Source organism: Meriones unguiculatus, chromosome 9 (assembly GCF_030254825.1).
Source record: "Meriones unguiculatus strain TT.TT164.6M chromosome 9, Bangor_MerUng_6.1, whole genome shotgun sequence".
Taxonomy (NCBI): domain Eukaryota; kingdom Metazoa; phylum Chordata; class Mammalia; order Rodentia; family Muridae; genus Meriones; species Meriones unguiculatus.
The window spans coordinates 35,270,246-35,297,960 of record NC_083357.1 but is presented as its reverse complement, the minus strand read 5'-3'; the positions used below and the strand labels follow the sequence as shown (position 1 = coordinate 35,297,960).

Here is a 27,715-nt window from a genome sequence, read left to right as displayed (position 1 = left end):
TGAAACAGCCAACAATTTAAGTTTGGACTTCCCAACCTCTGGAACTAGTAACTTTCTATTAATTATAAACTACTCAAGTGCACTACAACAGGTCTGTAAAGTTCAAATGCACCAGGACAGGTCTAGGTAACCACACTTCTTTCAAGGCTGCAGAAAGAATGTTTTGATTGCAACAAAAGATCTGAGTTCCGTGAGTTAAGAAATCAATTAAAAATTAATGGTCCTCCTCACAAAAGAAATAAACCATGTTTAATGGCCATTTGTATTTCATGTGGCTGGCCTCTGCCTAAAGAGTTCTCAGCAGATAACATTCTTCTTATGGCCCAGGTAATGGCACCCATGGTGTAGATCCCTTTGGATGGCACAGCATGGGCCTTCTATTTTCTCATAGTTTGAATACTAGGTATCCAACTCCTACTTTTTCTTTAAATTGACAAATCTTCTTTCCTCTGTACCTCTCAGGACTAACAAAGCTGACTTAGGGATTGAGAAGGAGTCACAAACACTTTCATATTTGCTACATGTCATCATTTGTATCACTAGACTGAATCCACAATCTACCTTCCTCAGGAAAGTTGGAAACAATGTGAACAGCCTCCATTTTCAAACCACTGACCAGGTCCCCAGACATCTCCTTTCTATTTTGATTCCCATGGAATTTTCATTCTACTTGGGCTTCAGAAACTGAGGTCTTTGGAGTCTCCTATTCAAATGCACTTCTACACACCTGCATGTACACATACACATACACACACACACACACACTTTCCACTGCACTGATTTAAAACTGAGAGCTTGCTGAAAGAGGTGAAGCCAAAGGTTTGGACTTTGAAAATGAACAGGCTTACTCCAGACATGTAATCTATTAAAATCTTCACTGGCTCTGAATATCTCTAAGACAAGCATATGATATACATTAAGTATTCTCATGTTTATCAAAACACAACCCACTAAACTTCAAATTCATCTCACTGTACATGCAATTTTTATAGTAAATAACCAAACATAACATGGGAAGCTCCAAATTAAAAAACACATAGAGTTCTATCTTTTCCTTGGATCTGGACATGCTCAGTTTCTAGGGGGGAAGAAACTGAAAATTGAAAGTATAAAATACATTTTGTGGCAACTAAGTGGTACACTCACATCAGAATTAAATCTCAGTTGGCAAATGTTGCATGAGATGATTTGCTTTCTCCGATGAGGAAGAGGAACTCCGAATGTATGGTTTATTACAGCTTTCTGAATAGGATCCATCTATAAGAAGGAAAAAGGAAACACAACAGATAGGAATAAATGTTGTCAGTTTCACTGGATTTTCTTATTTCATTAAATCTATACAGCTCCTATCTATTACTTATGTAGTAAAGAACATTTTTATTCTAAGAAAAGGCATTTCTACTTTCTAGGAAAATAGAAAACAATAACCCACAGCACGGTATGCTAAGAAGATGAAAACTGTTCCCATTAGTGTCTACATGCTGAGTGATCTTATTTAGAAACAGCTGCAATACTTAGATAATAGTCATGTACAATTAAAGGAAAGTCAAGGTCTTAATGGTGTGAGCCACTTAACTGAGAAATGTATCACTGTCTAAACCTGAACTTCAAACCACATGATCAACTATGAAAATTAATTATGCATCATTATCCAATTTTATTCTATGTTTAGTATCATTAAGACCCAAAAGTAAAGCTTGGAAATCTAGTTTTTCAGGAATGGACATATAGGAGTACATGTTAGACATTTTCAACCATTTCCTGTTTTGTGGATGCCTGATGAAATTGTATCACCTATAAGCCAGGCAGAAGATCTTTGCCAGATTCTGAAACTGCCAACAGTTTAGGTTTGGACTTCCCTACCTCTGGAACTGGCATGTTTCTATTGATTATAAACTGCCACGTACACTACAGCAGGTCTATAAAGTTCAAATGCACCAGGGCATGTCTAAACAACCACCCGTCTTTCAAGTCAGAGAAGGAATGTTTTGATTGCAACAAAGGTTTGAGTTCCATGAGCTAAGAAATCATCAAATAAAAATGAACTGTCTCCTCACAGAAGAAATGAACCATCAACATGCCAATCTTCTATAAACTCACATGGGTGGAGTCAAAGAGCCTAGGTGAAGTTTCAGTTTTCTCTGTTTTAGTTCAGAACATGAGGAACAACACCAAGATCAATGTCATCAGTCCAACACTGTTAAATGTAGTATCACTTCACCAAGCACTGTACCATGCCAATACCCGCAACAATTAATGTCAGATCAAAAGTTTGGTCTGCACTGTTATTCTTGGATAGAATATTTGGCCACTTGTGTCCAGTTTTTAAAGTTGAGATAAGGCTTAACTATAATGATTCATAAAAATTACTTAACATCGTGCTCTGTGTCTAGGCATAGATGAATACATTGTAAAGTATGTGAAAGGAGAAAACTAACAGGAACCTAATACTTCAATAAGCTCTGTTGACATTGATACATGGTCATTAAAATTTTTCAATGTTATGTACATCTGAAAACACAGATATACATACATACACAGATATACAGCACTAATGTTTATTGAATATTCTCATAATTAGAAATTCTTTCCTTCATTATTTTTACTTTTTATCTCACTATATAACCCAGATGGGTTGTGAACTCTCAGGCTGGTCTCAAACACATAGTCTTTTAATCAATCACTTTCCTTCATGCTGGGGCTATAGGTATACACATCATATTTAGCTAGAAACCCTTAATATATATTCATAGGCTTTACTAAAGACTTTGCATTTACTTAAGGAAGCTTGAAAATAATGTGTCACAATAAGAGTAAAGAATATGTCTAATAAATGATTCCTAATGTTCTGTTTGTTACAGAGTATTGTTCAATAATTCTCCTAGTCAAGAAAAATAGTAAATTTTATATTGTGAGAGCCAGTTAATTGGTCCTATGTTAGTAAGAGAAAGTTCTAGGTCTCCAACATTCACAATTCCTTGACTGCTTGTCTAATCTGGCCTTTGAAATGTATGCTACAAATGTTTATTAAATATCTTCCAGGTGTTGTCCTTCAGTTTGGTGTTTAATCAACATTTTACAGAAATCAAAAGAACTCATGGGCATGATCAAATTCATCTTCTTCCTTCCTTTAAGTTGAAAACCTCAGTGGGAAATGGAGTGCATACCTGTAATGACCAGGACTCCATAGTGTAGGCTTAGATTTTTCAAACGCTTACTTTATTTAAAGTTCTTAAGCTCCTTTATCCCTTTCCAACTCCCAGACTTTAAGTAGGAGATTTGTGGAGAAAGGTACTGTAGACGATTTTACCTATTTCCTGCTGGTAAGGATCTGCGGGTTCTTTGGGAATTACCAAACTCAGTCCTCAGGATACCAGCAGTCTAGCAAAGCAGCAGGAGCGACAAGAGTCAACAAAGGTGGAAATATTCAGTAGAAGCAGATAGACTCTGCCCAGATCGCACGGAGTCTGCTAAAGTGGCGAAACTCCACCAAGGCAGCAATGAGCAGTTCTCTAGGATGCTTCTCTCCGCAACGACCAGCGAAAGATGCGAACAATAGCCATGCAAAGCGTAGCAATGCAGAAAGCTTTGTCTCGCTGTCTTCACTCTTCTATTTAACCCTTCACAAAGTCCACAAAGGATGATTTGCTACTCACAAAAACCATGCCCCTCATCAAAGGTAGCTTTCAGTTGACCAACATCAAGTACCCTTTCATGGGGACTGTTTTCTGTAGGGGAAAACATACCCACATCCCACACTTGGGACCAAAATAGAAAACATATTCAAATGACACAACTGAGTTTCCAAAGAAACCAGAAACTTCCACTTCACCAGATGCTGAGGCAGAAAGATCACAGCTTTGAAGCCAGTTTGGGCTGCACAGGAAGAATGTGTCTCAAAGATAAAGTCAAAACAAGCTTTTTGACACATTTTTTTTCCAGATTCTGGGTGAAACCTAGAATGATCTAGGGATTTGTACATTCACTTCCAAGTATTAATAAATTACAGGGTCTTCTTCCACTTCCTGCTTAATCTTACCATGCTGTCTTTTAAAATCTATCCTTGTGTATTATTTGCATATAAGACTCATCAATAACAATGGAACAATCATTGCCGTTAACAAGCTTGACAGGGAGGTCAGTGGATGGTTCAACCTGAGTGTCACAGCTACAGAAGCAAGTAAGTCTTCACTAACCAGCTGCACAGGTGATAACTGTATTTTGTGAATAATTACACAGTGTTGAAATTCGGATCTGTATATATTTAAGATTTGTACATATATGTGGATTATCTTATTATAAGATAGTGTCTTCTCAATGCAATTTAAAGTTCCCAAAACCTGCAACAGAGCCAAAAAATCTGGGCACAGGGGTCTTTTCTGAGACTGATACTCCAACCAAGGACCATTCATGAAATAACCTAGAACCCCTGCACAGATGTAACCCATGGCAGTTCAGTGTCCAAGTGGGTTACATAATAATGGGAAGAGGGACTGTCTCTGACATGAACTGATTGGCCTAATCTTTGATCACCTCCCCCTGAGCAGGGAGCAACCTTACCAGGCCACAGAGGAAGAAAATGCAGCCACTCCTGATGAGACCTGATAGAGACTAGGATCTGAAGTAAGGAGAGGAGGACCTCGCCTATCAGTGGACTGGGGGACCGGCACGGGTAGAGAAAGAGGAAGGGAGGATGGGATTGGGAGGGTAAGAAGGAAGGGGCTACATGTGGGATACAAAGTGAATAAACTGTAAATAATAAAAATATAAATAAAAAAGGTACTTATGAGCAAAAAAAAAAAAAACAGAAACAAAAAAAAAAAAACATGAGGTCATGGTGTCTTCTAAAGTTTATACAGTTCATCATACTGTCATGTATATCCATAGTTTTATCCTTCTTATATATGAATACAATTCCATCAAGTGGCTATATCACAATGGATTTATCACTAGGCATAACTTAGTATCATTTGAAGCACAAGCTATATTATTCTTCAATCTTAACAATTTGAAATCATTCTGAAAATCAATTCTGTTCCATTATCTAAATACGTTAAAAAAAAAAAAAAAGGATAGGCCCTTACCCTTACTTGGGCCTGCTGTAAGACAGTGGTGAAAAAAAAAAGGGGGGGTCTCCTGTATAGTTCTCCATATATACTGCCATGTTTTGGATCCCAGCCAAGTTTTTTCACTCCCTCACACCCAGTCCCTCTTTCCACAGAAACAAAAAGAACAATACACCAACTTTGAAACCTCAGAGACAGCTCAGTCTGCTCCCTGGGGTTAGTCTTATGCATTTTAAAATGCCATCCCATGCTTTTAAAGCACACATAGAGAATTATTTCCATGTACCCTTCAGGTGAAAATCTGAATGAGGCTGCTAATTAAGAAAACTTGGTCCTACTGAGTTTTATTGCAAGTATTCACTGTACAATAAGACCAGTTCTCTCAGGGCAGAAAGTGAATTCTTCCCATGACCCATTAAGCTTTAATAATTCATATTAAGTGATATTACAATTCTCTTATAATGATACTTCAAAATACAAACGTCCTGCATATTTATATAAAAGATGTGCTCTGGGAATACACAGCGTTGGTTTTTATCTCACAATGGTGACCAGGGTATTATTTTGGTCATTCTATAACACTGGAGAAGCAGTGTCTCTATTGAACCCAGAATTTTGTGGAAGATATTTCAGATACAGATACTGCATGCAAATGTGACATATTCTCAAAATTCTTTTGTCTGACTTGAATGATGCTCTGATCATCTACTGTGACTATAAAATCAGATTTAAAAATGGAAAGTGGCATTTTCTTAGGCAATTATTTTATTTTCTTATATACTTTGGGGTAGGGAAAATATTTTACTGAATTGTATCATACAGATGGATGTCACAAAGGATAAGTGATATTACCAAAAAATCTTGTTACTAGATAATCAAAATCACTAAAATCTAACGTTGTCAACAGTGAAAATTAATAATACTGTCCTGTATATAAATGCATACATGAAGCCATTATGAAGGACAGAGTCTGAATAACAACCAGTTCTAATGCTAAATATTTAATTTAATTAAGTAACATCTGACATGATATTCACTAAAGCAGAACCAACTATTAGAACAGGGGACTCACATGAGCAACTTATTTAAAGTTATAAATATTTATCATATTTGCTTCTAAAGATCATACACATTTTCATTCCACAAATCAGTGGATGTCATCTGTTAAATAATCACATTTGATAGTATGTCCATATCATCATCATAATTCTACAAAATAAAGGCTAAAGGCACTAGAATGGGTATGAGACATAAAAAGAGGAGTTGTTGGGTCAAATGAGCTTTAGAAAAATCAGGATTCCAATATGGGCATTGAAAGCATGCAATAAGAAATTAAAATATTATGGAAATCTACATTAAAATTGTTCAAATGATGATTTCTACAAGAATGTAAACACAGATTTGTTCTTTTGCTTTTAAATTTGTAATAATTTTCCAATGAAAATAGTACTTTGAGAGAGAAAATTATTTTAAAAATGTGAGTGAAATATTAAGATTCCCCCATGTAAACAAAGGATACCAAACAAACAGTGTAACACAGTGAAACTTCATGCTTAGAGCCTTGAAACACACCAGAAGGACACAACATAGCACTAAGAGAAAAGGTGAAAGGATCATAAAATCTATGTGGTGCATAGTGCTGTGCACATCTGATTTCTAAATAGGGATATTTTAAAGGGCAGAATTTCAAAAGATTTATTAACTTGGTCCCAAACACAATAAAAGAGAACTGCACTCTACTTGTTGTTATGCTTTCCTCATCTTTACACCAAAATTACATTTCAAACTCAGCATGTGGCCTTATTTAAAGCCAAATGAGCATATCTTTCTTCATTTCAGAGTTGGCACACTTTGTATTTCTATTTAAGAACCAGGTTTTCAATACATCCCCCATGAGCTTTCTGTGAAACAGATTTAGAAATGAGCATTTCCCAGGGGTTACAGCCCGACACCCAGTTCTCTACACATGGCCCCTTGCCATTTGAGCATGGAAGAACTTTAATTCTATGTTTATATTTCTGCTCTGAGGTATATCCTCTCCCTTTGTTCTATTATTGCTGTGACTTTTAGATTTTAAATCAAAGAATAAGATCTTAAATGATAGGAAGTCTGTTTTTTTAGCTTTGTTGGTCTCCTTGTGGGCTCCTGTCCTCTCCTTGTCCATCTATCATCCCTTCTTCTGTAAGACTCTCTGTGTTCTTCCCAAAGTTTGGCTGTGAGTCTCAGCATCTGCTTCAATCTACTGTTAGGTGGAGCCTTTCAGAGGACCCTCTATAATAGACTCCAATCCTGTTCCCTCTCTTCCAATGCTTCTGTTGTCTCTCCTGTTTGCCATTCTGAATTAGATTTAAGCGTCCTCCCTAGGCTCTTTCTTGTTGTTTAGCTTCTTTACATCTGTAGATTTTAATATGGCTATCCTATATTCTACAGTTGCTATCCACTTGTGAGTGTATACCATGTGTTTCTTTCTGTGTCTCGGTTACCTCACTCAAGATAATCTTTTCTAGTAACATCCATTGGCTTGCAAATTTCATGATTTCCTTGTTTTTAATAGCCTTCCATTGCATAAATGTGCCACAATTTTTGTATCCATTCCTTCATTGAAGGACATCTAGGTTGTTTCCAGATTCTGGCTATTAAAAATAAAGATGCTATGAACATAGTTGAGCTAATGTCCTTCCTTAGAAAAACACCAACAGCTCAAGCTCTAAGATCAACAATTAATAAATGCCCTCCTCACCAAAGGAGGAGCAGCCTTGCTAGGCCACAGATAAGGACATTGCAACCATCCTGAAGATACCTGATAAGCCAGGGCCAGATGGAAGGAGAAGAGGACACGCCCACTCAGTGGACTCAGAAGGGGGCAGGGAGGAGATGAGGGAGGGAGGGGAGAATTAGAAAGGAAAGAGGGAGAGGGCCACAGCTGGAATACAAGTGAATGTATAAAATTATTTAAAAATAAAAAATATTTTAAAAAACATACAAAAAAATCCCAATTAATAGATGATATCTCCTGACACTGAAAATCTTCTGTAAAACAAAGAACATTGTCAACAGAACAAAAAGACACCCTAAAGATTGGGAAAAATATCTTCTCCCACCCCTACATCCAGTAGAGGAATAATATCCAGAATATATAAAGAATTCAAGAAATTGACCATCCACAAACCAAATAATCCAATTTAAAAATGGAGTACAGAGTTTAGCAGAGAATTCTCAACAGATGAATATTGAATGGCAAGGAAACACTTAAAGAAATGTTCAACATCCATAGTCATCAGGGAAATGGAAATCAAAATGAATCTAAGATTCCATCTTACACTGATCAGAATGGCTAAGATCAAAACTCAAGTGACAACACATGCTGGAGATGTTGTGGAGAATGGGGGACCCTCCTCCATTGCTGGTGAGAGTACAAACTTGTACAACCACTTTGGAAATCAATGTGGCCCTTTCTCACAAAGTTGAGAGTAGCACTACCTCAAGATCCAGCTATATCATTCCTGGGCAAATACCCAAAAGATGCCCCACCATTCAACATAGACATCAGTTTCAAACATGACTGATACTAACTTTACTTCATTGCTTGGGATTAAAGGCATGCACCACCACAGCTAGACTTAATCCTTTTTTTTTTTTTTTTTTTTTTTTTGGCTCCTGAAATTTGTTCAATACCAGGCTGGCCTTGAATTCAGATCTACTTGGCTTTGTCTCCTGGATTAAAGGCATGTTTGTAGTCCAGCCAGATCTCACTGACCTAGTAGGCCTTTGGATGTGATCTTTTCCCAGAATGGACATGTTCTGCATTACAATTTCTCTACACATATCAACAATGACAGATTTCAAGAAAGTGCAGTATTTGCCACTGAGATTTTATTAAGAAAATATGAACCAGCAGTGACAGTATAATAACAGTAAATCTGGCAAGATATTTTCTGTTGACATGAATGTTGCCCAACAGCTTCTGATTAGATTTAAGGCCCATATGTATGAATCTCTCAAATAAATAAATAAATAAAGATAGAAACCATAGCCTTAAGTTTCAATAAAGTGACCTAGAGAGGAAACAGAAGGTCCCAAATACAGACAGCGACCCTTGCTCCCCAGAGAACAGAGAAGGGCATCTCCCTTTCCGTTTTCCCACTAAGAGAGCCTTACAGGCCTAGAAGCCCAGAGATAAAAGCAGCGTTTCCTGATGGGACCACTGGCTATTTCTCCAGCCTTCTTCCATTGTATAGCGGTCATTTGACTCAGACATTCATTCTTAGAATGACATGGTTGTCTTTCTGGTGGCAAGGCTTAATTCAGCCTAAGGAGGTCCCTGTGAAAATGAAGAATTTTCTAAGCAAATTTCAGGGTCTCAGAAGATGCCTCCCAGGAAATGAAGACAAAGGCAAGTCAATTTACAACAGACACATTTTTTTAAGTTATCATTACATTAAATAATATTTTTATTTAACCTCCATTTTTCTGTTCACTAGTAGAATACAATTTCCATAAATGACCAGACCATGATTATTTAATCATTCTCTGTTGTTGGATGTTTAGTGTGTCTCAATTTTAAATGACCCTGTACTGCTCATCTCTATGTATATGTTACTTTCTAAGACACACATTCCCTGATATCCAGGGCTAATATCCAGAGTATATAAAGAACTGACAAAACTGAATACCAACAAACCAAATAATCCAATTAAAAATGGTGTACAAGCTAAACAGAACTTCCAAAAGAATAATATTGAATGGTGGAGAAACAAATAAATGCTCAATGTCCTTAGTCTTAATGGAAATGCAAATCAAAAAGACTCTGAGATCATATCATATACCTGCCAGAATGGCTAAGATCAAAACCTCAAGTGACAATATATGCTGTAGAGGATATATTGGTGAAACCCTCCTCCGTTGCTGATGGAAGTGAGAATTTGTACAACCACTTTGAAAATCTATCAGAGACTTTCTCAGGAAAGTGCAAATAGTGCTACCTCAATACCCAGCTATACCACTCTGGGGCATATACCTGAAAGGTGTTCCACCATACAAAAGGACATTTGTTCAACTATGTGCTTAGCACCTTTATCATAATTGCCAAAAACTGGAAACAATGTGGTTTCCCTCAAAGAAATAATGTATACAGAAATTACGATACATTTATAAAACGGGATACCACTCAGCAATTCTAAACTCCATATGGAAAAACAAAAAACCCAGAATATCAAAAACAATACTATACAATAATAGAACTTCTGGAGGTATCTCCATACCTGACCTCAAGCTGTACTACAGAGCAATACTAAATAAAGACCACTCAACACTGGCATAGAAATAGACTAGTGGATCAATGGAATCAAATAGAAGACCCAGAGATGAACCCACATACCCAAGGTCACTTGATTTTTTGACAAAGAAGCCAAAGCTATACAATGTAAAAAAGATAGCATCTTCAACAAATGGTGCTTTTCTAAATGGGTGTCTACATGTAGAAAATGCAAACATATCCGTATTCATCCCCCTGCACAAAATTAAATTCCAAATGGCTCAAAGACCTCAACATAAAACCAAGCACATCTAATCTGTTAGAAGAAAAAGTGGGGAAAAGCCTTGATTTCATTGGCACAGGAGACAACTTCCTGAGCAGAACACCAGCAGCCCAGGCTTAACAATTAATAAATGGGACCTCATGACACTGAAAAGCTTCTGTAAAATCAAAGGACATTGTCAACAGAACAAAAGAATAGCCTACATACTGGAACCTTATTTCTTTTAATTATATTAATTCATTTGCTAATTATTCTATGCTGGAATGTGTGTGTTTGTATGTGTGTGTGTCTATGCACATGTGTGCATACATGCCATTGGCATCTATGTGGAGATCAAAAGAAGTTATCTACTACTACTATGACGATGACGACGACAATGATGATGACATAGGTCCTAGAGATGATAATCATGGCAAGCTGAGCCATCCTGCCTGCCATCAACAAACTTAATTACTATATTATTTTGTTGGCAAAATATCTAAACAAGAAAAAGTATGTAGCAAACATTTATCACATCTAAATAAAGATAATAGTTCAGATTACAGAACAGCATTAGAAATCATAATGTAAAAGAAAATGAGTAGTAACAAAAATTGTTGAAGGTAAGTAAGCCTCATTGTATGAATGTATTCTTGAATGTCTAATCAAAACATAATATGCACCCTTTATTGCAAAAATGAAAGTTGGAAGAACTTTTCACATGTGTGTTAAGCAAAAGTAAGTATGATGGCAGGAAAGAAACACATTTCTTGACACACACAAGTAAATTTCTTGAAAAGTGGTTTTTCTAATTCAATAGGAATGCAAATACAAGAAAACCCAGATCTCCTCATTGGAGAGAACAGCATTTTAATAAAGTCTGTAGACACTGGGAAAAAAAAATAGAGGAAGCACACTTTTCCTTGGGCTCTGAATATAAGACATCTTAATCAAAGAAAAACTACAAATTAACATTATTTTCTTACTTAATAACTAAAAGAGAAAGCTTTAATAACTGATGGAACAGCCAGAGCACTTCTAAGAACACATTTAATTTTCCTCTCAAAGAGTTTTTTGATCCTCAAAAATCTAGGAGTATGGAAAAAGTTCAAGGAAATATTATACCCAGAAGCTAAAATATAATCAAACTGAACTGAACTTCTTCTGACAAGCCTGCCAATTTTTTAGTAATCTTGAAACATTCCAAAATGAAATTTATGACATGTATAGAAAATGTAAAGAATGTTTATTAGCTTGAACTACATACCTGCCTGTTTCCTTACATTCAAGAGACACAATTTTGTAGATAAATGTTTTGAAATATATATTTTCCCATATTCCTTTACAGATTTACTTTTTGTAATAGTTGATTGTTTTATTCAGCTGTTTAAATGTATATATACATATATCATCATTATATCATCATTTTATATATATTATCATTAAATTTGAAGGCTAATGGATGGAACTAGGAAAAAAAATATCCTGTGGTAGAGGGAGAGAAAACTATATTTAAATCATATTATATGATAAGAGAAACTATGTCTAATATAAGGAAAAAAGAAAATCGATTAGAAATGTTAGCAAAAGCAAAAAGAAGGAAAAAATAAGTTTAACCAGGAATTTCAGTTGTCTTTTGCTTGATCTAATTTTTCCAGTAAACATATGTGGCATGAGGATTAGCACAGTAAAATGATTCTAACATTCAATACTTACAGCTTTTGAAAAAATATAATAGGATAGCTATCAAGAATAATTGACTGTAGACTAAAAAATAACAATGGGGAAGAAATATACTTGAACTGAAAAAACTATAAATATACTTCATAAGGAAACTAACTTCAGTTCAACACTGTAAAAGATACTAAGACATAATTACATCATTCTTCATGGGTAAGTAAATTTACCTAAAGTAAATCTTCCAACAGAGCCAATAAATCTGGGCTCAGGGGGGACTGCAGAGACTGATGAATCAACCAAGGACCATGCATGGAGAAGACCTATACCCCTTGCTCAGATGTAGCCCATGGGCAGCTCAGTCTCCATTGAGGTTTTACTTTGTAGTCAAAGATATGTTAAACTCTCTCTGCATGCATGCCACTCCCCAAGTCCACTAGGGAGGAGGGAGGGTGGGATTGGGAAGGGAGGAGGGAGGGGCTTATAGGGGATGCAGAATGAATAAAGTGTAATTGATGAAAAATTTAAAAAAAAAGAAAAAAATAATTTAAGAACCTTAAATGACTTTCAAAAGTGGAGGAAAACATGAAGTTAGTCAATTTACATGGAGCACGTCTCGCCCCTGGGGGCAATGGTCTCCTGCACCTACTCAGACCTCGGACACCACCACTGCTAGTTCTAGAACTGATGCAGGATGTTCCAACGAGGGGGTTAAGGCTTCTCATAATATTTCCTAGAAGTCCACACCTGTTTGTTTATAACCCCCATTTTTATTCATTGTTAGCCAGATAGAGCCAAGTAATTGTGGTAATGACACTTGCTTTTTTGCCCAATGCTGGAATGCTAGTGAATTTAGGTATGCCCTGGTTACTCGCATGCCTTGCTGGGTGCCTGTGCCTGTTGATGCTCCTCACGCTATGACTCTCTTCAGACAGAAAAGGGATCTTGGAATTACAGTCGCCATTGTTACTGCCATCTCATTGGTGGCTGTTGGAGCTACCACCACGGCATTAGCCAGGAGTCATACTGTGCAGACTGCTCAGACCTTGAATAATCTTTTAGCCAATGTAGCTCATGCCTTAGATGTACAAAAAGGAATTCATGCTCAACTAAAAGGAGGCTTGATGGTGTTCAATCAGAGGATTGACCTCATTGCAGGAGCAAATTGATACCCTATGGCAAATCGCTCAACTTGGCTGTCAATGAAAGTATGCTGGACTTTGTGTCACTAGCATACAACATGAGAATTTTTCCTGTGCTGCAAATCTGTCTAAACAATTGTCTAGCTATAATTTAGGTAATTGGACTGGAGAATTCAATACTACGATGGAGCAGCTGAGAGTGGCCATTGTCACAATAAATTCTACCAGAGTGGACGCAGGACTAGCCACAGGATTATCACCATGGATTGCTGCAGCCATGAATCATCTGAAGGAATGGGCGGGCATGGGAGCATTAGCAGGCCTTCGGGTGTTGGTCTCCTTGGTTTGCCTGTGGTATATATGCAAGATTAGAGTCTTACAACAGCGTAAGGCAGCCATGACCATTCAGGCCTTTACAGCCATTGAAGCAGGACAGTCTCCCCAAGCATGGTTGGCTACCATAAAAAACTAAAATGTTACGCTCAGGATGTGAGGCTAAGCACTGCACTTAGGGTCAGCTGCTTTCGACCCAGAGAAGAGCAAGTCTGATTGCATGCGGGTTGATGCCCCAGGTCTTGCCTCTGAGAAAAAGGTATCGGACGGGTCTGATGCTCTTTGGGTGGATGACACCTAAATGAACATCGGTACAAAGTCCAAATTTATTTCTAATATCAGAGATCAGACCTCTACTCTTGCCTGATGCGTCTAAAACAAAAAGGGGGAAGTGTAGAGAGCTGCGTAATGCCGCGCCTGAAAGATGGAGCTGGTTTCCGCCTTCCACCTTCCCGATGGTCAGTGCTCTCTGTCACAAACAACTCCATATTTGGCTAAGGCTGAGGATCTGGCTTGCTTCCATGTATGTGTACCTAGCTGCATTGCCCACGTGGCACGCTGGGGTTGGCTACCCAGAGGCTATTTAAGCTGTGGGCTGGCTTTCCCCAGGGTCAGATGATTGTTCAAGGTTCCTGAATAAACTGCATTGAAAAAAAAAAAAAGATATGTTAAACTCCTAATCCTCTTGCCTCTGCTTCCACAATGCTGGAATGACAGGCGTGCTGGCCAGGTGTGGCTCTCATTAGGCATGTTATTTCTCAAGCACAGAGAGTTGATCATTACATACACTTGTGGTGGTAATTTGGCAAGGGAAACACAGCAACTATCAATAATGTTTAACCTACCATTGCAGTCAGTAGGCATATACATTATTGAAATGATGGGTAACTATTCTTCATTGATTGTTAAAAGTATTGTTAAAAGTTCCATACCTCAGTTGTGCCTCATACATCATCAGCTGCATTTCACAGTCAACCCTTTGCATCCCTTTGCATTGGTAGCTGAAATGTGGAAGGGCTCAGGTCCAGCTTTCTGCTTTTGTCTCAATTATTTGTTATAATAAAAATAGATATAGCCCCTTTGTTGGACCTGGCATTACCAGAAAGCCCCTGTGCTTGATGCTAAGATCACAGATTCCCTTCCTCAGTTGGATTCCCTCCTCTCTGCCTGATCTGAGGAAACCCCAGATACTCTAAGGGGTGTCACATAGCCTCAAGGATATTAGAGATCCAACCCTTTCCCTCTGAGAAACCCACTCAGTGTGCATCTTGGGATTCCTGGAAATACCCTCCGATGCTAATGAGATGTCTTGGTACCTTAGTTTTCAACCAGTGACCTTGTTCCATACCTCTAACTGTACCTGGACTTCTTTCCCCATCCCAGCCCCACACTGCTGCTCTTAGGATAATTAAGTACTGCTTTCTTATTTTTATGACAGGGCTATGCTGCTGCATGTAAATGAAGTATCCCAAGTATCAAACACATTCATTGCCAAAAACCCTCCCACTGCCCAAGGTTTATAATGTCCCTAATTCACAAAGTAAACCCTCTCTCACTACATTCCTCCACTCTGATGTCTGAGACTCATCATTTATTCTGTGGAAAAAAAGAGCTCTCCTCCTTCCCGAAGAATACAGCACTGGATCCCAGGCTTGACTGCTGGTCAGGCCATGAGCTTTCACTATTTACTGGCATGTCAGCATGGTGCACTGCCCACTATAGTACCCTATCCGAGCCCTTGTTGCCACCTGGCTTGGGTTTCACAGCTCTGAGCTCCTTACTACCTTTTAGTCTGGTGATAGCAGCTCAGCTAAAAGAGCACTTGCACTTCTTTTAGAGAAATCTTTTCTCCCACATCTCCAGCTGAACTGGAGATCTCCTGGCCTGGATCTCGAGTCCATGTTCCACCATTCTCAGCTCAGAGAATAGGATTCCTGGGAGATGGGGGAACCTTTGACTTCACACTTCATCCTTTTCTTCCTGGAAGGAAAGGGCATTCAGGTCCTTCCCAGGGAGAAGCTGGAACTTCTGGACAAGTGAAGTTGAGGCCTCTTGGGACACAAGGAACCACACCCCTTATCTGTTGTTATTTTAATCCCAGCATGGCTTCTGCAACATCCCAAAGAAAATATAAGCCCAAAAGAAAAACTACAGATGAAGGAAGATAGTTCAATGGTAAGTAGACAGGTCATTTTTTTAATTGGAAGGAGGGGTGTTTATGTACTCTACATAATTTGAGCATGTTTCCAAAGACTATAATAAAAAATGGCATTATAGGGGCTGTCACACTTGGTATGTATCAAGGAATGTGTCATGAGGTAAAAACAGCAATACTGAAAAAAATAATCTATCTTTTCAACAATAATACATTTTAACCTGAAACCTACAGTCTGCCAAAAAAAAAAAAAATAGGAGGGAGGAATAAAATCAAAAGAAAAATCTAAACCATTCGCTGATGGTGAGGTTATGAGTTTGTAAAATATTTATGGAAAGAGTGGCAGTTACAATATGTCTTGAAAAGAGGATATTTCTGAAACTGGTTTCTGTCACTGGAATACAGCCAGTAGAATAAAAAAAAAAAAAAACCAGTAGAAATTGTATAGGAAGAAGTTTGGAGAATAGAGATGTTTGTTTTTAAATCTCACGACTGCAGTGCTGATGGTGTAAACTCACTGAAATTGCCAGTTTTACTAAAGCTATTTATGACCAGTATGAGGTTGCTGAGGAACTGGCTTCTTTATGACCATTAAAAGACACAACTAAATGAAGAGATTTATACAAAGCATTAAAAATATGTTAAACAGATTTTTTTCTGTTCACTGTCAAAATTTAGTTTAATTACTGATGATGCCCCAGTAATGCTATGAAAAAGAGTGTGACTAACTCATGTTCAGTGAAATATCATTACATAGTGGTATATCAGAAAGTTATGTCCAGGAGAATTAAAAACGGTCAGTGCCAGGTAACTTGTCATCAAGACTGAATTTCATAAGGACCAATGAATTAAATTACTATCAATCCCAGGAAATACTTAAAAGTAGTATGGATGCTAAGGATGATAACATCATTTGCTTTTTGGAAATAAAATGGCCAAGGCAAACCCCCAATGCTAAAAATGATTTTATGGTCTGTGATATGCCATCAAGTCATTTATGGTACCCAAACAAAATTTGTGCCAGAATGTGATGATAAAATCTAGCTTACATGTTTTGCATTTTTTTAGTCAATTTAGCAACTCACTTAGATATTTCAACAGGAGTCTTCAAGGTCAAATCCAACTGAGAAACACAATGTTTCAAATCATAACATTACAGATGAAATTGAAAATGTGGCAGGCTCAAAGTAAAGCTGTAAAGAAACAATTTTACTCATTCTGATACTCTTACAAAATATAGTCTTCTGAACAGTGAAAATCAGGTAGCCTTGCTTTTAAGTAATACAAAAAAAAAAAATGAAATAGATTTCAATATCTCCAGGAAAATAATATGTTGATACATTAATGACTCCATTTTCAGTCAACACACCTATGCTAACCTGCCAAATATTAAGGAATGCATAGAGCTCTAATCTGAAATTCAGCTGAAAGAAAATTCTGATTAGGTGTCTTTATTAGAATCCTCTGGATCCTACCTGCTCAGAAATAGGTATCCCTCACTTCCAAAGCACACAAGATTCACAGTATTGCTGTCTTATAGTATCCACTTATGTGAGCAACTATTTTCAATAATGAACCATGATCAATAAAATTAGATCCAGAATATTTGATGGGAACCTTGAGAACTCATTGAGAATCACTGTGCTATCTAAGCAAAGAGACATTGCTGATCTCCTCCCAAAGTTTGACTGTGAGTCTTAGGGAATTGTAGGAAAAAGTGGGGGTATAGAAAGACCCAGAGCAGACAGGAGCCTCACGAAGACCAACAAGGGCAACAAATCTGGGCCCATGGGGCCTGCAAAGACTTATGAGCCAACCAAAGACCTTTCATGAAGAGGACTTAGACCCACAGCTCAGATGTAGCCCATAGGCACTCAATCTCCATGTGAATTTCCTAGTAAGGAGAGAAGGGGCTGTCTCTGACATGGATTCTGTTGCCTGCTTTTTGATCACTTCCCCCTGCTGGTGGTTGGGGGGGGGAATTGCCAGGCCACAGAGTAAGAGAATATAAGCAGTCTTAATGAAACTTGATAGGCTGAGGTCAGATGGTAGGGAGAAAGGGAGGGCTCCCCCTTTCTGAGGAGTAGGGGAGGGGAATGAGGAGAAGAAGGAAGGAGGTTGGGACCAGGAAGAGATGAGGGTGGGATGTAAAGTAAATAAATTATTAAAAATAAATTGAATTGAAAAAAAAAGATTGCTGCCTTAGTTTCTCAAAGACTAAATCAAATAGCCCATTAACTTCCTGTTAATCACCTTTTTATTTTTATAAAAAATTAACTTTTATTATCTAGATACATTCATGCTTTTCATGTTTTTTATTAATACTTACAAATGTGTTTAACAATCTTAAAAAATTCTCCAAATGAGCACTGAATAAGTAGGATTATTATGAAAGTTTTTTGTTGTTCTTGTATTTTTTTGTATTTTTGTTTATTTTTTAATATGTGGTGATGGATACATACACCATTTTATTTTTTCACCAGCTTATATCTTCATCTAATGCAGTCCAGAGTACCCAAAGAGTTGGGCACTCGTCTTTTAAAAGGTCATGCTCAATTTCTTAAGGATAAATGCATAGTGTTTATATACTATTATAATATTACACATTACTTATGCATGCAAATATGTATTTGTAAACATATATTTTCTTTTAAAAGCCAAAAAGAGTTTATAATGAAATCCTATGAACACCCCAAATACTAAACCATTTATGTTGCTTTCATCTTTATTCTAGGGAATTATTGAAAACTACCCAGTTTGAGATAATTAAAATTAACAAAGTAGAAAACAGTGATTACTCCTTTCCCCTCCCCCGTTTCCATTTGGTGATGAGAATAAAATAGCACAAGAGAGCCACCATGGTGAGCTACCCACCTGGATCTAAATAAAGTCTTCCTGTGCCTAACCAAGGAGGAACTCAAATGAAACCATTCCACTTAATCTCATCACCAGTACATTTTTAAATGTATATTTTAAAATATTATACAATATTTTAATAACCTATACTAGACATGGCTTATCAGAAAATATGTCTGAGGGGAAAAAAAAATTCCATAAGGTTCCTCTCTGTTATGAATCACAGAGACTGAGACTGTTTACTTCTCTTGGTTAGTGATGCTTTGCTTCAGTATACAAAGGTATTTTACAGTGTTTGCATTTTCTTACCTAAGGAAAAAAAATAACGCAATTAATTCTTCTATTAATTCCTCTTGGGTGAGAAAAAAGTGACTGAAAGGTTATTAGTTTGTTGGAAAATAAATTTCTAAAATCATTTTTCCAGAACTTTTTAATGTATTTATTACTTGATTAAATATCATAATGACTAGCAACTTTATAATCCAGCCATATTGAATGTAATATGTACACAAATGAAGTTATAGAGAGTCTTAATTGCCTCATATAAAGACACACATGATAGCTTTAATGTTGTTAACCTACACTACAGTCACATCCTGACCTTGGATTATCAGGAACTGCCTGCCTTCAGGATCTTAAATCATTTGTTCATCTCATTCACCCCATTCTCTGTCTGAAAGTTCACACAGAGTGTCTTTTGTATTTCTAATTCCTTCATAATATCCCTCTCAGAAACCATGGCCTCATTTGTTGACTGCTACACTATCCTTCTATCACATTTCTTATTAGAAGTTTCCATCCTAGATCAACCAAATTTGGGAATTTTCATCTCTTTTGATATTGATATTCATACTCAGCAGCTGCTAAAGCCTGATACTCTTCATATATCATCTAATTGCTAATGGTGACAGGTAAAGTATCTAGTCCATTTAAGTCTGATTATTTATAAAGGAGATAAAATTATGTGACTATAACTATAGTTATTATATAGGTATTTTATAGGGATTCAGTAATAGTATATTTGTCAGAGTTAATTATTATAGTTTTGGCATATAACATGTTGTTGTAATTATCTCTTGTAATTCTAATATTTTCCTTGAATTTTCTAAGCAAATCAAACCACTATGAAGATACCCTACTGATTTCCACTCTTTTTAAAAAACATTTTTTTTAACCTGGTTCGCGCGCGCGCGCGTGTGTGTGTGTGTGTGTGTGTGTGTGTGTGTGCTATGCACATAAAAGTCAGAGAATGCCAGGTGGTGGTGATGCACGCATTTAATCCCAGCACTCAGGAGACAGAGGCAGGCAGATCTCTCTGAGTTCCAGGCCAGCCTGGTCTACAGAATGAGTCCCAGAACAGGCATGACTACACAGAGAAAACCTGTCTCAAAAAATAAAACAAACAGAAAAACAGAAGAAAAATACAGAAAATAACTTACAGGAGTTATTTTCTACTCTCTACTTCCATCTTCTGAGTCCTGGGAATCAAGCTCAGATGCTCAGGACTGACAGCAAGAACCTTTACCAGCTGAGCCATATCATATACTCTAGTTTCCATCATTTCCTATAAAATTTTTAAAGATTCTTTTCAAATTGTAAAGATACCATTCTTTCCTACATCATTTTATTCAAATCCAGAGACCTTCTACTTAATATGATTCAGTGTTCTAATTTAAAAACACACATATTTTAAAATTATAAACAAACCCCAAGAAAACAAGTTATCTATAGCTTCAGTTAGCAGTGAATCAATGGGCATTACATTATTCTCTTCTGTTTTGATCTTTTTAACATACTTATATTTTCTCAGAGAACATCTTCCCTAGTAATCTTGTCCTCATAGCAACAATGGTTGATTATCTTGTGTAATTTTTGGCTCTTTGTAAAAGAAAAGTTAAAAGAATATATCTGTAGAAAAGCTTTTGTTAGCTAAAATTTCTGTTCTCAAATCAAATCCATTAAATATGAATGAAATGGTGACTTCTATTTTAAGATTCAAATCCCAGCAACAGGTAACGTTGAGAATAAAAACTAGTCAATTTTTTTCTTATAATTCAAAAGCAGCTAACATCTGTCAATCAAAGCACAAAACTTCCACCAGGAAAGCATTCTAAAACATAAAGCCATACATTGATCTAAATCAAATGAAAGACTGATCTAAAGGCAGGCTATTTTCTTAGTGTGCTCTACTCCCTGTCTCACTAAGGGGCAGCCAGGGCTGAAAGAGCACACACACAGACAGCTTCTGACCTTTTGAGATTTGACCCTTGTATTACTTCAGTGTGTCCCTGTGCATTGGCAACCATAAGGGATAATAGCTAGCAGTCACCCATGCCCTTCTCCTGCTACTGAAAAGCTGCTATCCATTGTCACTTGTTTTCTGGCCACTATCAACCAGTCCTATTCAATTCAATTCACTTGCTTTTGAGAGAAGCCTCTTACAACTGGTGTATTAGTGAGGCAGGAGGACTAAATATCATCCTCTTCTATCTCCATTAACTGTTCTTTAAAATGTTTCTGCCCTCTAATCTTTAACCTTACTTCCAAGACAAGTCTTGTCTTTGATTTCTAAATTTCACACATCACCTTAAATCAGGCCCTTGCATCCAAAGCAACTTCTGAAATGTAAATGTCTCTGTCCTTCCTGAACAAAGTTCTGTAATTGATAAGTTTCCTCTACTAAGGTGTTTGAACAAGAGAAGTATGAAGAAAGTATATGCAATGTTGCAGGAGTCTTTGGTCTGTCTTGCTTTTATTATGTTTAGTAAATCTTTTTTATGTACAACTCTTCCCTATTCCAAGCATGAACATACCTGTGTGCACACACGGGTGCATACATTATATATAATGCACTTTGAACACTTGCAAAGATCATGGGTCCCTTTAAAATTACTTGAACAATTTGGAAAAAGACTGTCTAAGGTAACTGGCCATGAAATGAGAGAACTGAAAGTACAGTAGTCCTAGAAACAGGGAGAAAGACAGGAAAGTCATTTAAAGGAGAAAGGTGTCAGGGCCTGGGCATGGTCAGTGCTGAGTCTTACTGAAAACTTTCTATTGATGCGAAGACCACACTGACTGATATTTCCTGTCTATACATGTTTTCAGGAGTACACCTGAACCTTCAGCAGACTGGACATGAAATAAAATTGGTATGCCTGCATGGAGACAGCAGACAAGTAGCTTTCTCTGGTCATGATGACACAGAGGTCTTCTGCAGGATAGGGCAGGTTCATTAGCACAATGCTCAGAATTGTTTTCTTCAAAATGAAAGCCATCCAATTTCCTATGTAATGGTTCACACCTGACCCACTAAGTCATTTAGTTATTCACATTTTCTCTGGTTCTTTGGACTTCCTTTGTTTGAAAAGACACAGTGATAGGAATAGAGTAGAGTTGGCTAATAATGTATTCTGTGTGCTTTTAATTTGAAACAATTCTATCCTAGACCTGGCTTCTAGAAGCACACTCTAAACAAAGATTACAATGCACAAATACAAGGGAGGGAGAGGGAGATAGACAGAGAGACAGAGAGAGAGAATGGAAAAAGAAGAGGAAGGATGTCAAGGAAGAGGAGGAGAAGGAAGAGAAGAAGGAGGAGGAAGAAAAGGAAGAAGAGAAGAAGAAAGCAGATAAGGACTAGAAAAAGAGCCAGGTAATGGATACTGATTCCCACACAGGTTTTCCGACTGAATCTACCAGGTTTAGTGCTGCTGGAGAAGAAGCATACTCCTACCCCTGTCCCTGCTCCAAAGGATGTCCTGGGTGCCATTGCCTCCAAGCCTGGGACAGTGGCCCAGTGGTTCTCGTGAAAAAATAAACAATAGAAGAAGTTGATGTGAGAAAGTCCACTGAAGTCAACAAGGAAAAGACATGGTAAGGGTGACAAAGGCAGCCTGATAGTGTGCAACCTGGGCCCTTCAACCATCCCTGAGATAGAAACTGTGTCATAAGCATGGTGTCTAACAGAAGAAAAAAAAAACTAGAAAAAAAAAAAACAAGTGAAGTTTAATGTGTAGTTTTTCCTGTACTTTGACTTGTCTCAAAAATATTTTTTATTTTTATACTTTTCAATCAATTGAATTCTGGGCCATTTCACAATGTCATTCAATTCTTCTGGTCATGACTTATAAAATGAAGATGCAATAGAAACTCATGACCTCTGGCAGAAGTGGATTCTGTTATTAACTATTGGGAATAATGATAATGGTAGACATGTGCTTAACAATATAAATTACATGTAATTGTATATATTATAAAATTTAACTATATAAACATATATATGTAGCCCAGAGGAGTCAAAATACAAAATCAAAAACTGCTTACTTGTTATCACAAGTAAAATACATGGTTTATTAAATATTGAAGTAGTTTATAATGTTATAAATTATTGTGCTACCTCTCATCAAAAACATTAAACTATATGTTTGTCCTAAAAGAACTAAAACTTTGACAAATAATTTGCAAAGAATTTCTACCAATATTCACAGACAGTGGGCAGAGCCAGTGTGTGTATGTGTGTGTGTGTATGTAGGTGTGTGCTTCATTCTTCAGAGTTCCAAGTACCATAAAGCCCTGTATTGGACAATCATTGCAGGTGCCTTGAAAATGCAGTTTCACCTTCACTCATTTCCCTGCTTCATTCTTCAAGCCCTATTTTTCACTTTTAAAATGGGATAGCAGAGGCTGAAGACATGGTTCCGTGGTTAAAATCATGTACTACTCTTACACATGACCCAAGTTTGGCTCCCAACATCCATGTACAACAGTTTACAACTCCCTGTAACTCCAACTTTGGGTGTTTCAAATGCCTCTGGCCTCAGTGTGCATGGCACTCACCTGAATATACTCACACACAGATATAAGGGTAAAAAAACATAATTTAAAAGAAATGAAAATAGATTTGAAGATAGTAGAATACTTACTGCAAATGCACACTGATTGCTGGGCTTCCTCTAGAAATAGCAATAGGCTAATCTCCAGCATCGCTCTCCATCTTCAATAGCATGTTCTAAGAAATCCAAAAAACCACAGCACTCTGCTCACTCAGGGAAATGATTGGTTTTCACAGAATCACATCTCACTAAATGGGCTTAAGTAGAATAAATGTAGGTAAAATCCTTAAAGAGGATTGACATCACCTATGGACACAATCTGGACCAAGAAAAAGATAGACATAGAGGTCCTTGGGTGATCATTCCGAAATCACTAGTACACTTCATACTTTATCCTCCAATGCTTAATTCTGCAGTGGTTTTCTGCCCATTTTGAATTTAGTATCTTCTGATAAGATTGATTTGGATATCTGAGTAATTTCGCAACACAAAATAAAAATTAGTAATTTAAAATTTTTACCTGGAGTGTCATGAAAGCACACAGTAAAGTAAAACACACAAGGATACACTCTCTCTCATTTTCCATGGAAAGAAATGGATGACACAGAGAAAGCAGTTATCTTAGGAACCTCTGTATTGTAGTCTAGCCCTTAAAACAAGACATCATTTGAGTTGGAAGATGTTGGCCAATATTTCAGTAGTTTTGTAACAATATTGAAAGGATAGATAAAATCAAAAAGGAAAGAGATCAACAAGTCACTAACCCCACTATTCAACTTAAAATAAAAGTTCTCAAGTATTCTGGAGTCCAGAACTTTTTGTTCACAGACCTTACACTGCTTATGACATAGTCAGAAGAAACACCTCTACCAATCTTACGCTTTTCTCTTTGTTTAGAAATGATGCTGTCATTGAGTGGAAGGTATGCTACAGCAAGTTCAAGCCTACCTCAGCTTTTATTTTTTTCCCAGTTCCTTCTTCTCTTTGAAAGTGAAAAGAATTCTTTTTTTTTTTTTTTTTTGGTAGGGAGTATAGTCTTTTTTTTTATTTATTATTAGTTTATTCAGGAACCGTGAACAATCATCTGACCCTGGGGAAAGCCAGCCCACAGCTTAAATAGCCTCTGGGTAGCCAACCCCAGCGTGCCACGTGGGCAATGCAGAAAGGTCCACATACATGGAAGCAAGCCAGATCCTCAGCCTTAGCCAAATGTGGAGTTGTTTGTGACAGAGAGCCCTCACCATCGGGAAAGTGGAAGGCGGAAACCAACTCCATCTCTTAAGGATAGCAGGGCATGGTGGCACACACCTGTTATCCCATCACTTTGGGAGACAGAGGCAAGCAGATTTCTGTGAGTTCAAGGACAGCCTACTCTGCATGGTGAGTTCCAGGACAACCAAGGCTACACAGAGAAAAACCCTGTCTCAAAAAAAAAAATCTCAAGGATAATGATGGGGGTGGGAAGAGTGCAGCTTTAGAATTGCTGTATTGCTGTGATTTCTACCTATAATTGTATACTTGGAAGTATCCTGCTTAGTCTAAAATGGTTCCCATCTTTTAAGTAATTAATTTTGAGGAATTACATATCTTTCTTTTATTTCATAGCTATGACAGATTTTCCCAGTATTTTCCAGGTATCATTGTATAGCAAGAATCTTAAAATGGTAACAAAATGACATTAAAACAAAAAACAAAAAACATGGATATACAACCAAAGCTGTTCATTTAAATAAGACTTGCTTTTCAAATTGGTTTAGTTATCCAAGTAATCCAATTAAAAAATGGGGAACAGAGCTAAACAGAGAATTCTCGACAGAGGAATATCGAATGGCAGAAAAATACTTAAAGAAATGCTCATCCTCATTAGCCATCAGGGAAATGCAAATCAAAACGACCCTGAGATATCACCTTACACCCATCAGAATGGCCAAGATGAAAAACTCAAGCGATAACACATGCTGGAGAGGTTGTGGAGAAAGGGGAACCCTCCTCCACTGCTGGTGGGAATGTAAACTGGTACAACCACTCTGGAAAGCTATCTGGCGCTTTCTAAGACAAATAGGAATAGTGCTTCCTCCAGACCCAGCTATACCACTGCTAGGTATATACCCAAAGTTTGTTCAAGTACACAAAAAAGGACACTTGCTCAACCATGTTTATAGCAGCTTTATTTGTAATAGCCAGAACCTGGAAACAACCCAGATGTCCATCAACGGTGGAATGGGTACAGAAATTGTGGTCTTTTTATACAATGGAATACTACTCAGCAATCAAAAAGGAGGAACTCATGAAATTTGCAGGCAAATGGTGGGATCTAGAAAAGATCATTCTGAGTGAAATATCCCAGAAGGAGAAAGACAAACATGGGATATACTCACTTATATAGACTTATAAGATATGATAAACATAATGAAATCTATACACCTAAAAAAGATAATCAATTGAGCGGACATGGGGTAAGATGATCAATCCTCATTTAGAAAGACAGATGGGATGTGCATTGAACGTATGACAGGAGTCTACTGAGCTCATCTGAAAGACTCTAACTAGCAGTGTTTTCAAAGCAAAGACTCATGACCAAACCTTTGGCAGAGTACAGGGAATCATAAGAAAGAAGGGGAGTTAGTCTGATGGGGAAAGGATAGGAGCTCCACAAGGACCAAATATATCTGGGCACAGTCTTTTCTGAGACTGACATTCAACCAAGGACCATGTATGGATATAACCTAGAACCTCCACTCAGATGTAGCCTGTGGTAGCTCAGTAACCAATTGCTTTCCCAAAGTGAGGGGAACAGGGACTATTTCTAACAGGAACTCAATGACTGGCTCTTTGGTCTCCCCACCCCCGAAGGGAGGAGCAGTCCTGTTAGGCCACAGAGGAGGGCTTTGCAGCCAGTCCTGAAGATACCTGATAAAACAGGATCAGATGAATGGGGAGGAGGTCCCCCCTATCAGTGGACTTGGAAAGGGGCACGGTGGAGATGAGGAAGGGAGGGAGGGACTGGGAGGGAATGAGGGATCGGGACACAGCTGGGATACAGAGTTAATAAAATGTAACTGATAAAAAAAAAATTAAAAAAAATAAAAATAAAAAAATAAAAAAAAAGAAAGTAACTAATGCAAACTTTATGCTGAGAAACTGGCAAGACAATGAGGAACGAAAAAAAAAAACAAATTGGTTTAGTTAAGAGCCTAATCAGCTGGTTATAATTTATGACCCAGTTAATGAAGCTTAATATAGTTCCCTGATGGGAAAACTTACACATACTGTTATAATATGACACTAGCTCCCCTCCTCACACCGACTGAAGTCCTATAATTCACATTGCATGGTAGTTGTTAAATGGAACAAGCAATGTTCCTGAAACTGGATAATTTATAAGAACTAAAAGGCAGTTGTTAAAGACAATTCTAGAAACAAGGAGACATTCTATTCTATTCCAACAAGAAATTTAAAGAATGTAGAAAGAACAGAAAATTATAGACAAAGTCAAAGGAAGAGAGAAAATGAGAGTACTCTCTGACTGGAGGAAAGAAGGAACACTTCATTGGAAAAAAGCATGAAGCTGCGATTTGAGCTTTAGAAAAGACCGTAAATGAGAAAGCAAATTGACACCACAAAGTAAAGTAGATCGGTGGATGGATTGATGAGCATGCAGTTGCAGTGCATGCAGCAAAGGGCTCTCAAATAAGATCTTAAGTTTGTTTTAGATAAAGGATGAACAACAGTACAGTAATCAGCCTTACAAATGTCCATCATGACCTTGTCAACTATAACATTCATCCTGGATTATCACACAAGGAAGAGACAGAATATAGCTACAAAACTGATTCATAATATTTAATATGTTTATGCTCTTGTGTTGGGTCTCATTGATAGCTATCCTAGAGCACATGTGGAATACAGATCACAGTTTGGATAGACACTTCTGCAAGGTTGAATCCAGCTAACATGTAGATGACTAAACATGGAAAAACAGGAGAAACACAAAACAAGAGCGGCCCAGGTGGCAACTAATAAATAATAAAATGCAAAAGATGACCTGGAACAGTGACATACCTGCAAAAAGGAAGGCTTAATGTGAGGTTGTAGAAATGGCTCAGTGATTGAGACTGCCTGCTACTCCAGAGAA

At 37.4% G+C, this 27,715-nt stretch overlaps 1 protein-coding gene across 5 annotated transcripts in view; it reads right to left on the bottom strand.

Moving 5' to 3' along the window:
• The window catches only part of Znf385d (zinc finger protein 385D), a 408,525-nt gene that overhangs the window by 191,884 nt on the left and 188,926 nt on the right, over positions 1-27,715 (bottom strand). For 4 of the 5 annotated variants that reach the window (XM_060391023.1, XM_060391021.1, XM_060391022.1 and 1 more), the window contains exon 3: positions 1,147-1,257. In XM_060391023.1, the coding sequence (XP_060247006.1) occupies positions 1,147-1,257 (111 nt within the window). Of the gene's footprint in view, positions 1-1,146; positions 1,258-23,670; positions 23,757-27,715 lie in introns of all 5 variants that reach the window. The other variant, XM_060391024.1, reaches the window with a different exon arrangement.